Genomic DNA, 13,049 nt, shown 5'->3' on the forward strand with positions numbered 1-13,049 from the left:
AAGCACCTATTTTAGGCTAAGCTCACACTGATGTGGTCTTTCTGAAAAAGCTGCCCTAAAACTTTTAATTATGCCTATTAAAAATATAGCCCATTGAAGCTTATTTAAAAGATAATTTCTAAAATAGAGGGGGGAAAGTAGTGAATTAATGGCAGCTCAGCATATTGAGGCATTACCTTTCGTGCTTTATTCGGATGAAAGGCTCATGCAGGACTACCCATGCCTTTTTCATTAGATGCATGCAGCAGCCTTTAGGTCCCCTTCAAAGATCCTTGGGCCGTATGGAGCCAGGAGCAGCTCTGCATTGACACAGTGGAAAAAAAAAAAATCAAACTCTTTTTCTCAGAGCCTGACTTCTTCCCCCAGCTCCCCCCTCTGATATTTGTATATATTTCGAGAGGAGAGTCAGGCTCAGTTTTTTCACAAACTGCAGTTCCTGGGCGGACCCCACGCACAGCTGGGCTTTAGCGGCTGGATCCGCCTTCCCGGCAAGGCTGAGCCGGGAGCCTCCAAAGAGGGGCTCCGGGCTTGACAGCAGAAGCGCAGGAGACTGGCTCCACCGAGGGAGGATGAGCTGCTCAGCACCGTGAAGCCGGGCTTCTGCTTGCCAGTGGGATCCAGAAATGGGCTACTGGAGGAGACCGGGGCTGCTTTCCTTACTGCTGCTCTCCTTGTGTGAGTAGAAAAGTGTTTCTGGTCAGGCAATGTTAAGCAGCGTACTCATGGAGGTTGTTTATTTTTCCTTCCTCTAGCAAAATAGCTAATCTTTGATTTCTCCCCTGACAGCAATTAGCCAGAGGATTGGAAATAGCAGGGAGTTTAGTTGAATACTTTGCTACAACTGCATGAGCTGCGTATTTCTCTTATGGCGAGGGGCAAGCGATTTCTTGGTGGAAAGTGCGGTGTGCTCTCTTGGAGCAGCTCACAGATGTCAGTGTTTACAGTGTAAAAATATATATAGGTCAGCATTACTTGTTGGAAGTTCTTATTTTATTGAGGGAGATTAAAAGCAACTGAAGTGCACCGCTGAACGATCTGGCTTCGACAGTGTCCAGATGTGGTGAAGTTTGCAGCTTAGAACTTTTATCAGCCCTGGTTTATGTGCAGAATTAATCGAACTATTAAAGAAGGAAAGAAGTGGAGAGGGGGGAGGAGAAGTGTCTTTGCAACAACATCTGGTTATTCGGCAAACCTTTCCAGCACTTATGTAAAGATTTCTTTGTAATAAGTGCCCTGTTTCAGCTTTGATAGCAGTTCTTCAATACTGTAGATAAAACCCTCCAGCAGCACTTGAAAATGTGCCCATCCGTGGTTTAACTTTTCCTTGTTTATATCTTGATGATTGTTTCATAACAGGGAATGGATTTGTATATAAGTGAGTGTTATATACACATCTCCTAAGTATGTGTGTGTGTCTTTCTGTATATACAGAGTCTATGCATGTGTACATAGGCATATATCCCTACAAAGTATATATTTATATATTTGCATGGACACTACTTTTAAAGTGAACTCTTACAAACACAGACCTGTTGCCCTTGCTATAGAAATTTCAGTGCAACTAAAATCACTTTTTGTTCAAAGTGATAAAGGAGGATTATAACTCCAGTATTTTTGCATCCAAATGAAATCACTGGGGGCAGGGATCTGTATCTACATTCACTTTACATGGGTCCCCCTATCTACAAGACCAGGGAATAAAAGAATGATTGCTCAGTAATTTGTGTGCAGGCAAACAAAACCGTGGATGCAACTGTTCAAGCAGAGAGAATCAGATGGGGAGATTTGGGACACAGAATCTAGTTGGTTTTTCAAAAAGTTACAGAGATCTGTAGTATTCATTTTTGTAGATAATACCCTAAAGTGTGGTTTGAAATGTAGGATGCTATACTGATAACATCCTACTAACTTAATCCCATTTGGAGCAGGAATTACTACAAGTTATTATTTAAAGTCTTGGGTTGTTTTTGGTAAGAAAGAAGACCACTAATTATCCTTCAGAAATACCTAATTTTGGAGTTATTTAACTTATGGTTTCCTTTTTCTGAAAGGCAAGGTTTTAATCTGAAAGAAGCCAAACCAAAACATATCACAATTACTAAGTTCATCTGAAAGGTTATGTGAGTGATACGATGACAAAATTTGCCTCTGCACAGGGTAAGAAAAATAAGCCAGGGCTTGCTCTCTGTGATTCAGCTCACCAGTGATAAATGTTTCTGGAACTACATCCGCTTCCTTTGCATTTAGTGTTAGAATTGACTCTACAGTCATTCTGAGAAAGTAAAAGTACCCAAGGAGCCCACTTTGCATTGACACTAAAAGAGAAGGGAAGAGCTAGTTCCCCAAATCCCCCAAAATGATAGAATATACACATTCAGCTGTTCTTCAAGCAACAAATCATATCATTCATCCAGCCTCTCTTTAAAGAGTGGCATTGATGGCTTGGTGGCAGCAGTAAAGTCTGCTCCTCTTAGCACAGAGATTGGCATAGAGAACATGGCCCAGATTGTGTCTGTGTTATCCCAGAATAATTCCAGCTGAGTGTTTGTAGGGACCTTGCTGCTGTCCCTAAGACCCCCAGGCAGCAGAGACCCCAGCCTGTGCTCCATGCTGCCTTGGCTTTCTCAGCAGAAGGTGAAGACTGGAGCTGTAGTTTCACCACTGCTAACACAAAATCTCACACAGGTGAGCAGAGAATCCTTCCAGGACAGAGAGCTGGTGCAGTCCTGGACTTACCTGCACCTGACAAAAAAAAAAAGAGGAGCATTCAGAATTGGAAAACTGTCATTATAGGGGGGAGCTGGAGGCTTTCAGTGGATTTAGATTGGCCAGGAGAGAGCTGGGAGGTGAGCTGGCCATCTACAGCCAGGTCCTGGGAAAACATTTTCTGGCAGAGGGCTTCCTCTTCTGTGGAACAGAGATAAAACAAGATGTGCACACTGGAAGCTAAAATGGGGCACTTTTGTGTTAGAGCACAATACAGTAAAGTTGTTCCAGCAGGTGGTTACTCAGCTTGGGATGTGGTGGATATTTGTTCCTCAAAGCCTTCAAGACTGCAGGACTACCTGCTTGGAACTCTATAACCTAGACAGAAACTGCAGACTTGATATCAGGATTACTGTATTGTGCACATGGAAACACTCTGGCCTTAAAAGCAGGAATTAGGAGTTTTCCTGCCCTGTTTTCTATTAATATTGGGAAATTATCCCTCGTGCTCCATCTGTCAGGAACAGGGCTCACATCCGGACAAACAGAGGGGACAGCAAAGCACCACAGCCCTCTAACCTGTGGAGACAGCCTCAAGAACATGAGCCAAGTGTCACTGGTGTGACAACAGCTCTCAGGGCTGTGAACAGCCCCAGGAGCCTGGCAGAGTCTTTGTGCATCCAACCTCCAAAAGAGGATATGAAACTCCAAATCCGCCAAGGCACGTAGCACTTACAGAGGGAGAGCAAGCTATACCCCTTGGGCTCTGGTGAGGTTCCAAACAAAGAGAAAGAAGAGTTTTGAAATGAGATGAGGTTGCAGGTCTGCTACCCCAAGTCCAGAGCTCCCAGTTCCTGGGGTTTGAGTCTGCTTCCCCAGAACTCGGTCTCCTGTTAAAAATGCTGGTCTATTAAAATATCCTGATATTTTTTGCCAAGTCTCCTGGGCTCCCTTTGCCATGGTTGATGACTCTAAAGAGAGTACTTTTGAGGGGTTATCTCCTGGTAGATGGTGGCTTTCTGAAGTCACATTCTCTCTCCTGCTTGCACAAACTGTCCCCCCAGTGAGCCTCTTCAGCTAAATATATAGAGCGTATAGAATTCATAAATCAGGACAGGGAGCTCCAAGGCTGTCAGAAAAGCATCTCTGGCTTTTGATCTTCTCAAGAAATCTCTGACCTATCCCAGGCTCCTCAGGCAGCTTGTTCAAGAAGTTAGCCTTTTATTTCTGAGGTCACGAGAGCTAAAACCAGAGGTTGTAGTGCCACCAAAATGCCAGCCCGCTCCTCAGGCAGGGATCTATTGTGATTGCACCCCAACACCAATGCATGCAAAATTTAACAACACTGAGTCAAACCTGAGCTGGTGAGAGGACGAGGGAAGGAAAAAGACAAAGGAAGAGTCACCCTCCGTTTCACAGGCGTTTGCAGAGAGGAGCTTTGTGGGTCCAAGGACGAGGCAGAGCAGCAGGGCAAAGCTCTCCTCCCAGGTTAGCAGCATGTGGAGCTGGGCACTGCCCACCCCAGGACACAGGGCTGCAGGGCTGGTTATGACAATCCGTGTCAAGTCACACCATGTTTTGCTTTCATATTGATTTAAGACAGCCAAAACACCAAGGAAGAAATTACCACCCTCAAAAAGCTCCGAGGGGCTACCAGAGCCCCACATTGACTCGGTGTAGGTAGCTGGGTTGGATCCCACTGCCTGAAGGAGAAACTTATGCATCCTACCATGAGGCGGAATAAGAACAAAGCTGCAGCAAATTCTCCAGTTAGGAAATAAAAATGGATAACACAAGAAAAACCCTGACAATGCAGAACTGGAGTGATCTGCAATGTTGCAAGTGCCATGAGACTCAGCAAGGAAAGTGATGGCTTATTTTCAATTCACCTTTACACAGCTCCAAATCTGATGCTACGGTTTCAGTCCTTGGTGTGAATTAGCCTAACAGAAGGTTAAGAGGAGTGGCAGTGTACAGCTATGTGAGATGAATGAGAACTGGTGTTTCCTCTCCCCTTGCACCTCCAGCTTTTCTCAGACTTGAGACAGACTAGTCATCAGTAAAGCTGACCATCAGCAAAGCTTCACTTTGTATTTTAATAGGGGGTTTTGTGGAAAGAACTACTTTTTGAAATATTCTGTGCAACTTGAAATTAAAACACAATTTTCTAACAAAAAACCCAAACAACCAACACAAAACTGATGTTTACTGGTATTTTACTGGTGTTATCACTATTTAATGATGGCCACAAAGACATTTTTGTCTACTAGTAGTAAATAAGTTCAGCCAGCTGCAATCATGATACTTGCTACTCCCATTAGAGACAGAGTTCTGGATAAATGTATCCTCTGTATTCACTGAATATGCAGAAAGCAAACATTGGCATTAAAAACAGGTGACTGGGGGCTGTTATTCTGTGGAAGAGTTCCGCTCCGCTGCCTGTACTCCACAGCTTTATATTGCTCTGTGATTTGCTCTGTCGAGTTTATTTCCTCAGGACGTGGCTTTCCTCTCCCCTTAGTGATAACTCTGCAATAACATTTGCTTTCAGCCAGCCTCCACAGTGTTGCAACTTGCCATAAACTAATGAACTCTCCCATAGACTGTCGTGTTTTCAAGGAAGGGCAACATCTGATCCTCTTATTTAAAAAAAAAAACAAACAGTCCCACCAAAGAGACAAAATCAGCAGCTCCCACACACTCTGCTCTTTTCACATCCTGAGTTCAGCACTGTGTGCCAAGTGAGAGCCTCGTGCTGGAAGGGGCCTCCATCAGAAGTGAGATAACACCACTGGTGGCTGCCTGCCCTATCAAACCTACATTATGTCCATGCTGGACCCCAACTGTGGGATAACATTTCCTCAGGGATCTTCAGGGGGAAGTGAAGGAGTGGCTGAAAGCTGTCTTGGCCCTGCTTGCATGCACATCCCTGAATTCAGAGTCAGTTCTTGTGATCCTGCTTCTGGAAATGATCTGTAGTGTCCATCACAGTCATATTTCTTCTTCTTCTTCTTCTTCAGTCAGTTCATCTTTTTGTTACATCCCATGTAGGGTTGAAACTCTGCTGCCAGCTTCTGGTAACTGTCAAAATTTCAGAGAAGTGGGAGAGCCTGCTTATCGTGCAATCCCCTCTGCAGCCCATGTTCCTACCAATTATGTGGCTCCAAAACTTAACCTTTCATGGAGCTGTTGCACTGCAGTGTTTTCCTTCCCATTGATAAGGCAGGAACAAATGACAGCTGATTTATACTGCAGCAAATGCGCTGTGGCATGTGGGTCAGTAGTGTGTCCAGCTGTGACCACTGTGCTGGACAGAGGGCTATGGCCCATGCTGGCTCTAGCAGCCCAAGGACATGCCTAAACCCAAGTGCTACCCTGGACTGCACAGGCTTATTTGGATTCAAGATTTTTTTTTTAAGGACCTTATCACTATTTGAGCTCAGTGATTTGAAGCAATCAGCCTTAGATCAACTATAGCCTTAGAGCATGCTGTAGTTGGGGGTCTGATGTGCAGTTCCAGCTGTAGTGGGGGGCTGGGGTGTGGTTCCAGCAGTGGCAGCTGCAGAGTGTCACTTCCCAGGGTCCTGTGCCCCAGTTCCACCTGTGCCTCTCTCAAAGTAGTCCCAGCTCTCAAAGTATTGAAGCAGCATCATTTTGGATACATTCTGCCTGTGGGACGACCTCTCACCTTCCCACACTGTGGATGGAGATGTTCCCTTTAGCTCTGTGTCAGTTACTCTCCACTGGACACAAAACTCCAGTCCTTCTGGGTGAGTAGAAGTCCAAAGAAAGCTGTCCCCAGCAGCTTCCAGCACAGCTCCAGACTCAGTGCTGGTGAGGCACAGAGGTTTCTGGAGGGAATTCCAGACTGCCTTCCCTCAGTCTGTCAACAGCTGTTGTCCTGCCTGTGCAGCACACCATGGCAAGTCCTCTGGCCATGCCTTGGAGCTGGAGAGTCCAAGCCTCCAGGACCACCCCCTAATGCATGCCCTGCAGGCAAAGCAGCACGGATGTGCTTGTGCCAGCACTGGGGACCAGCACAGACAGCAAACAGGGCTGGTTTGCTGCCCTGCTTTGGGGTCCAGGCAGGGCAGAGCCCTGCAGCAATCACCTGAGCTGACCCCCACTGATGTCTGATATCGCCACACTATCCAAATCTCTCCTAATCTCTTCAGTTCCTGCAACATCCCTGTGAAGATGTTACCTCTGGGAAGTACACACATCTTTGCATCTGTGAAGGCCCAGAAATATCTGAAGCTCATGGTTAGTAAGAGGGGCCTTTTCTTTAGATCAACAACAGAAAACCCTGGGATTTTGATACTGATCCCTTCTCCCTTCAGCCATCCCAAACCAGAGTGCTTAGCTGTATCCTGCAGTGCCATAGTTCTCAGTGCACCCCACCAGACACATGTTGTCAATGTGGATACATACCATGACCAGCAGGTGTGAAAATCCAGTGAAACTTTCTTTGCTTTTCCTGCAAAATCAGTAATTCAGGCCCCTTCCTGGAAATGGTTCTTGTGAATGCCATGACTACAGGTGCTTCTGGTGCATTTACAATGAAGACTGGTACAGATATTTCTTTTAAAAATCCTTTGCTGTTTCCAGGTGGATCCTTTAATATACTGCTGTCCATGCAGAATGAAAGCCTGTGTCCTCCTTGAGTGTTTGACTGAGCAGGTTGCCAGTCAATGCAGCTGGAACATGACAAGGGGCATCTGTTTGATGTTGCTTGATAAAACTTCCTGCCTTGGAGACTCTAAACACCAGCATCCAACATGGAAGAAACAGGATCAGCCACTGTCTTGCTGTGTAAAGCATTTTTTTCCATGCTAGATCTATCCCCAAATTAACTCCAACCAGTCCATGATAGCAAACAAGACCCTTCTTCTTACAATGGGAAATGACACACAGACCCATAAGCTCAAGCAGTTGAATGAATCATCCTTCTTCAAATAGACCCAGGGTACAAGCATCCACAGAAATAAGACCAGTGGATCCCCCGGGATCTCAATTCTTACCATGCCTTTAATATGTCAAAAGGCACTCAGTGGAAGAAAATGCAGACATTCCCACCAGAGGCAGAAGCTACTAGCTCAGGGGTGAAGTCTCAGCAAAATTTACTGTGGTTTTGTATATGTGCCCTGTGCTCACCTGTTTGTAGAACAGCATCACTATGTCTGCGCCTTCCTTTCACCTTGCCAGGACTACCAGCTCTGCTGTGGCTTGGGAGGTAACTCTTGGGCAGAAGTACTGCTCAGCATACTCAGACTTTGGCATGTCTCAGGAGGTGTCCAGAGGCAGGATACTGAGTTGAAGAGACAAGGCACTACTGCAAAATGATGAGATCATGGAGCAGGAGATGGTGAATAGAGAACATTCCCTGCTTTGTCACTTCTCCCATGCTGCAAGAGCAGCTTTGCTCCCTGAACCTCATCTGCCCCAGCTGCTGAGTCTCCCTGGAGCTGTGCTGCAGCTCTGCCCAGGGGATGGGACTTGTGGGAACCTTTCTCCTTCTCCTGCAAGGAGGGAGAGGCATTGCAAAGACACAAAAGCTCTGGATTTTTCTGTGTGCAAAGAAAAAGCATTTCAGGCTCTGTCAACAGGACCCTTGGTTCTATTCCTGAAAAAAAAACACCTTTCCAAAACCCTGGTCCCCCTGCCCTCCTGCCATGGCTCTCTGCTTTAAAAATTGGAAAATATTCAATTTGAATTCAACCCTACTGGGCATTACGTTTTGGTATGTTACAGCACAAGCTCCTTAAAAGGTATTTTTAACAGGTGAAGAAGGGCATGAAACAAAAGAACACATCATCTATTTATGCACTAAACATGGGACACTTCAGGAGAAGGCAGAAAGTCTTTAGCACCTGCAACCCAGGCTAGGCTCAAGTTCCCTCTGACAGAACAAATTAATTACTGTTAGATCTGCCCTAAATGAGGGCAAAATTTGACTCTATATAATAACTTTAGCAGACATAAAGAACTGGCAGTGTTGGAACAAGTTGATGACAGCACATGGATGGAGAGTTCACAGAACATCTCTGCCCCAGCAGCTTGTCACACAGTCCCTTGCAAGCCCTTTTTCTCCTTGGGAATCAAAGTAATACAAATGCAAAAAAATACAAACTGGTCAGTCATAGGAAGTCCAACCAGAGATGAGGAGCAGCAGCTCCAGTCCAATGTCTCTTTGTGGGCTCATCAAAGACCTTCTAGCAGATGGGAAAATGAATGTGTGCCAGGAATTTCAAACACTCCTCAGGAAGTTCATCATAATCGTCAGTAACCCATTTGCACTTAAAACAGAGCGAACCCTGCTGCCCAAATGTGACCCAGATAATGTTTCTGACGTGTTTACCTATTTGGATGGTATCCTTCAATTTCAATTCCATCTATTCACAGAGATCCAGGATTCATGTGGAGCCTGAAAAATATACAGAAAATTGAATTCCAGAGCATAATATGATAATAATAGTAAAAAAAACCTGACTGCTGCACAGTAGTTCTACTTGAATGGCAGTGCTTAGGCAGAGCAATGTCTGCTACGGATTGGCAGCTCACGTGGTTTTGTTACTTGGTTCATTGCTGCTGCTTTTTCTGTGTAAAAGGGAGGACTCATGACTGCTGCATCTGAGAATGAGCTGCAGAATCTGCAGTTAATTGGGATATAGCATAGGCTGTTGATGCCTCTGCAGAAGGAAGAACAACAAAAGTGATGGCAACAGCAGAGTGGTTTTGGTTGCATTCTGCCATTCAGCTCTCAGTCCTAAAAGTGCTCTAAAATCCTCAGCAGTTTCTGAGGATTTGCAATTTCTGCAAATTTTCAACTTACAACAAATGAGTTCAAACCACCCATGCATGGCCAGGCAGTGTGGGAGGTGGGAGAATGGGCTTGCTTTTAAGACAAGAATTCAGTCCAAACTGGATCACTGCAAAGTGCTCTTCAAAGGGCTGGAATCTCGGATCCCTCTCAAATCATGGCATGCAAATCCCCTATCATTAGAAGGCAGCTTCCACTGGGGATGTGCCAGCTTAACCCTCTGCAAACCCCACTGGCAGCCCACGTGTCCCAGGCCGTGATGTGCTGATAATGCATTGCCTCACCCTGCAAGGCCCCAGATAAGCAGAGGTGCTGGCAGAGCTGCTAAAATTACTTATGAACTGCTGAAACTCAGCATTTCCCCACCTCCTGAGACCCTGAATAAGTCACTTTGCTTTCCATCTGACAAAGAGGAATGGCACACTCCCCTCTCGTGCTGTCTGGGCTGGTGGGGGTTGCTGTGGCTGTGGGGCCGTGCTGTGATGCTGGTGGAAGTGACCACTCTGTATCCATGGTTTTCTCTTGGGCTGACCCCTGGCTGTGGGGCTTTTTCCCCTCCCAGGAACTTCAGGCTGTGCTGCTGGCCTGGCTTGCTTTCTCTAGGCTTTTTCAGTACAACACAAGGTGGGAAGGACAGCAGAATATAGGAACAAGAAAGAAATGGGGACATAGGTGCAATGAAAGGGACTTGTTGCCAAACAAGGTTGCACCTTCAGACACAGGATGGCTGCAAAAGTTGGTTTGTGTCGTAGCTCCCCTCACCTGACATTCATAGCCCAGGGGCTGACAGATGCCTAAAGGGCTAAGCACAGGTAATACCAGGCAAACTCACACCTGCTTTTGGCTGCCAGGGAAGCTTTTGCCTGGCCTGCTGGAGGTACTGGTCATAATTACACAGTGACCCACAACTTCCAACAGGTAGGGAGTAAAAAACCCCACTCTTAAGCTGCTGTCCTGAGCAATGTGAGGGATTCCTGTGCTAACCTTCTGTTCTAATCCTCAACCCTCCTTCGAGCCGTCTTTTCAAGGAAGGATGCGGAGCATCCCTGCTCATCTCACAAAGGAATAAATGACCTCCAGAAGAGGGGACAACCTCTAACTTTTGAATTTTCTCCTTGTTTAAGGACAGTTTTCCTCATCTAGCAAGGATAGGTGCAGTGGTGATACCCACATGGAGCTGTTAGCTTGCCCACCAGCATTGTCCCCAGGGCTGGCCCCTTCACCACCCTCATCTGTCCCTGGATCACAGCTTGGTGTCACCTTTATGTTCAAATTGCAGCCCAGCAATTGGCAAATGATATTACATGGTCCATGAGCTCACCCATATCTAATACAACATTTCATCTTAATTGGACTTAGCTTCTTGCCCAGGTGAAGCAGGTGCTTGGCTGACTCAGGGATGTACTGAAAAATAATGCAAATACCATGCAACCAGGTAACTCCCAACCACCCACTTTACTGATATTTCAGTGAAGTGTGTCAGTGAAGTGGATCCAAAAACACACACATCATTTTCAAACATTGCTGAAAGTTTCAAAGACAGTGAGAAAAACAAATGGAATAGTGCAAAACCACAGCTGTTTTATCCATTGCACGTTCCCCCATCCTGAGCTCAATGTCTCTGGATGCAAATTGGCATTAACGGGAAAGATGTTGTCCATGACACCAAAAAGCAAGTGCTCTTGAAAGAGCTCGAGTTCAGGGTCTAATGGGGGTATAGTTTCTGCCTCACCTGATATTTACAGTCCTTCCAAAGCTCAGCAAGGGCAGAACATCTTCCTTGTCACATTGGACTGGGTCCTGCTGGGCTTCAGGACCTCAGGACTGCAGGGTTTACTTGCCTGGTTTTTCAAACTTTAATGCCAAACTTTCTTTGGTGAGTAATTTCCACAATTTGAGTTCCCCAGCTGAAAGACAGAAAATAGGCAAGTGTTACACATTTCAAGGGACAGCAGAAATCAACAACCTTGCTTAAAAAATTTTAAGTAAAATAAACTTCATCTCACTAATTTTTCCTCATAACACACTGTCATGTTCTATGTGCAATTTTTCCATAACTCTTTTCTAATGGGTTGCATGAGAGCTTGGATGCAAATGAACCACAAGGAGATGGGAAAGATCCTCCAGGAATTGCTCTGCATGTGGAAATGAATTTCAGTTTAGCCACTTCAGAGCAATTTTTTTGTTTACTTTCCACTGACATGAAATCAGCCACGATTGCATCGCATGCGGGATTGGTTAGCCGGTTACATAATGCTTAATAAATCCAAGAGAAATAATATAAAACACATCACCCAGTCTGGGAAGAGGAACAGTGTCTCAGCCAGTGTCACCAACCCGCCCGGGCCAGGCATCAGTGAAGCATCTGAGCCAGTGCTGGGGGGATGCAGGGTTGTGCTGTTGCATGATAAATGTGATTAGGAAAAAATGCTTGTGGCATGTGTGGAGGCCTTGAAGACAGACAGATTGTGTGTGGTGGGAAGGGTCTATCAAGAGGCAGAGCTCACAGCCTCGCAGGGAGGGCAGGGCACGTGCTGGCACACCCAGCTCCAGCTGGATCTGCTGCTGTGCAAGGTCTTACCTCACCCCAGTAATGTTCCTCTGCGTACTTCGTAAAATCATAACGGCCCTGTAAACAAAAAGAGCAAGATTAGGTGATTAATTATTTACCACAGATTATTTCTGCAGTGGCGTGTGGAGGAGAGAGAACCTTTCACTGTTGGGCCCCAGGGAGTGGGAAGGAAGGGGGGTGACCCAGGATGGGGCTGCCAGGCTAAACACAAAACGGTGGGGCTGATTTAAATCCCAAAAATGGGGCAGGGAGTGTGTAGGAGGACTGAAGGTACCTCTGGCCCTGCAGTGCCAGCACTCTGGCTCTCCCAAGAAAGCTGTCCAGCCCACAAATGTATCGCTCCAGGCACTCACCACTGCTCTGCCTGGAGCAGCTCTTGGCCTCCTTTCCCACATTTCCCTGCCTGCTCTGCTCCCCCGCTTTGCCTCGAGTCCCCGAGGAGACCTGCTGATGTCTTCACCCACGCCATGGCTAACCTCCAACAGGGGAAAAGCTGGGGATGAAGGGGTTAATTACTACAGGCGCAGCTCAAGCCAAGCCTGTAAGTGACTCCCTATTGCTATTTCGAAAAGAGGCTGCCTGGAAAGGGAAAGGAAAAAAAAGAGAGGTTTACTTTACAACCATCATTATTTCATCTGCAGAGTTTATACAATGGAAAATAAAAGCCAGGGTACGCAAAGTCAAATCATTTCTGTTTCATTAATGGTATGGAAATTGTTTTGTTTTTATAGGGGAAAAACAAATGTGAACTTGATGTGTGTGTGTGTGTGAGCATGCAACTCCCTTCATTGCAAAGGGCAGAGCACTGAAATCCAGAAATAAAAAATGACTCAGAGGCCGTAGGACCTATGAGTCAGTTGAGCTGTTGTTGTTTTTAAACACAAGCGAGAGCACAATATGGCAAATAATTGCCCCTGCAGCCCCTCTGCCACAGGCATCCCCTGGCCCAGC

General features: G+C 46.0%; 1 protein-coding gene and 1 long non-coding RNA gene across 2 annotated transcripts in view; one reads left to right on the forward strand and one right to left on the reverse strand.

The window, feature by feature from the left end:
* The first annotated feature begins 476 nt into the window (after positions 1 to 476).
* LOC134552322 (TGF-beta receptor type-2-like) overlaps positions 477 to 13,049 on the forward strand; it is a 30,384-nt gene continuing 17,811 nt past the window's right edge. Inside the window, exon 1 of the mRNA XM_063400903.1 lies at positions 477 to 675. Coding sequence (XP_063256973.1) covers positions 624 to 675 — 52 coding nt within the window. The 5' untranslated portion in view covers positions 477 to 623. The remainder of the gene's footprint in view (positions 676 to 13,049) is intronic.
* Positions 4,921 to 12,552, reverse strand: LOC134551852 (uncharacterized). Its single transcript, XR_010080710.1, has 4 exons — positions 11,821 to 12,552; positions 11,259 to 11,433; positions 9,065 to 9,130; positions 4,921 to 8,038 (listed from the first exon to the last, which is right to left on the reverse strand). It is a non-coding gene; the product is annotated as an uncharacterized LOC134551852 (long non-coding RNA).

The sequence above is a fragment of the Prinia subflava genome, chromosome 6 (genome assembly GCF_021018805.1).
Source record: "Prinia subflava isolate CZ2003 ecotype Zambia chromosome 6, Cam_Psub_1.2, whole genome shotgun sequence".
Taxonomy (NCBI): domain Eukaryota; kingdom Metazoa; phylum Chordata; class Aves; order Passeriformes; family Cisticolidae; genus Prinia; species Prinia subflava.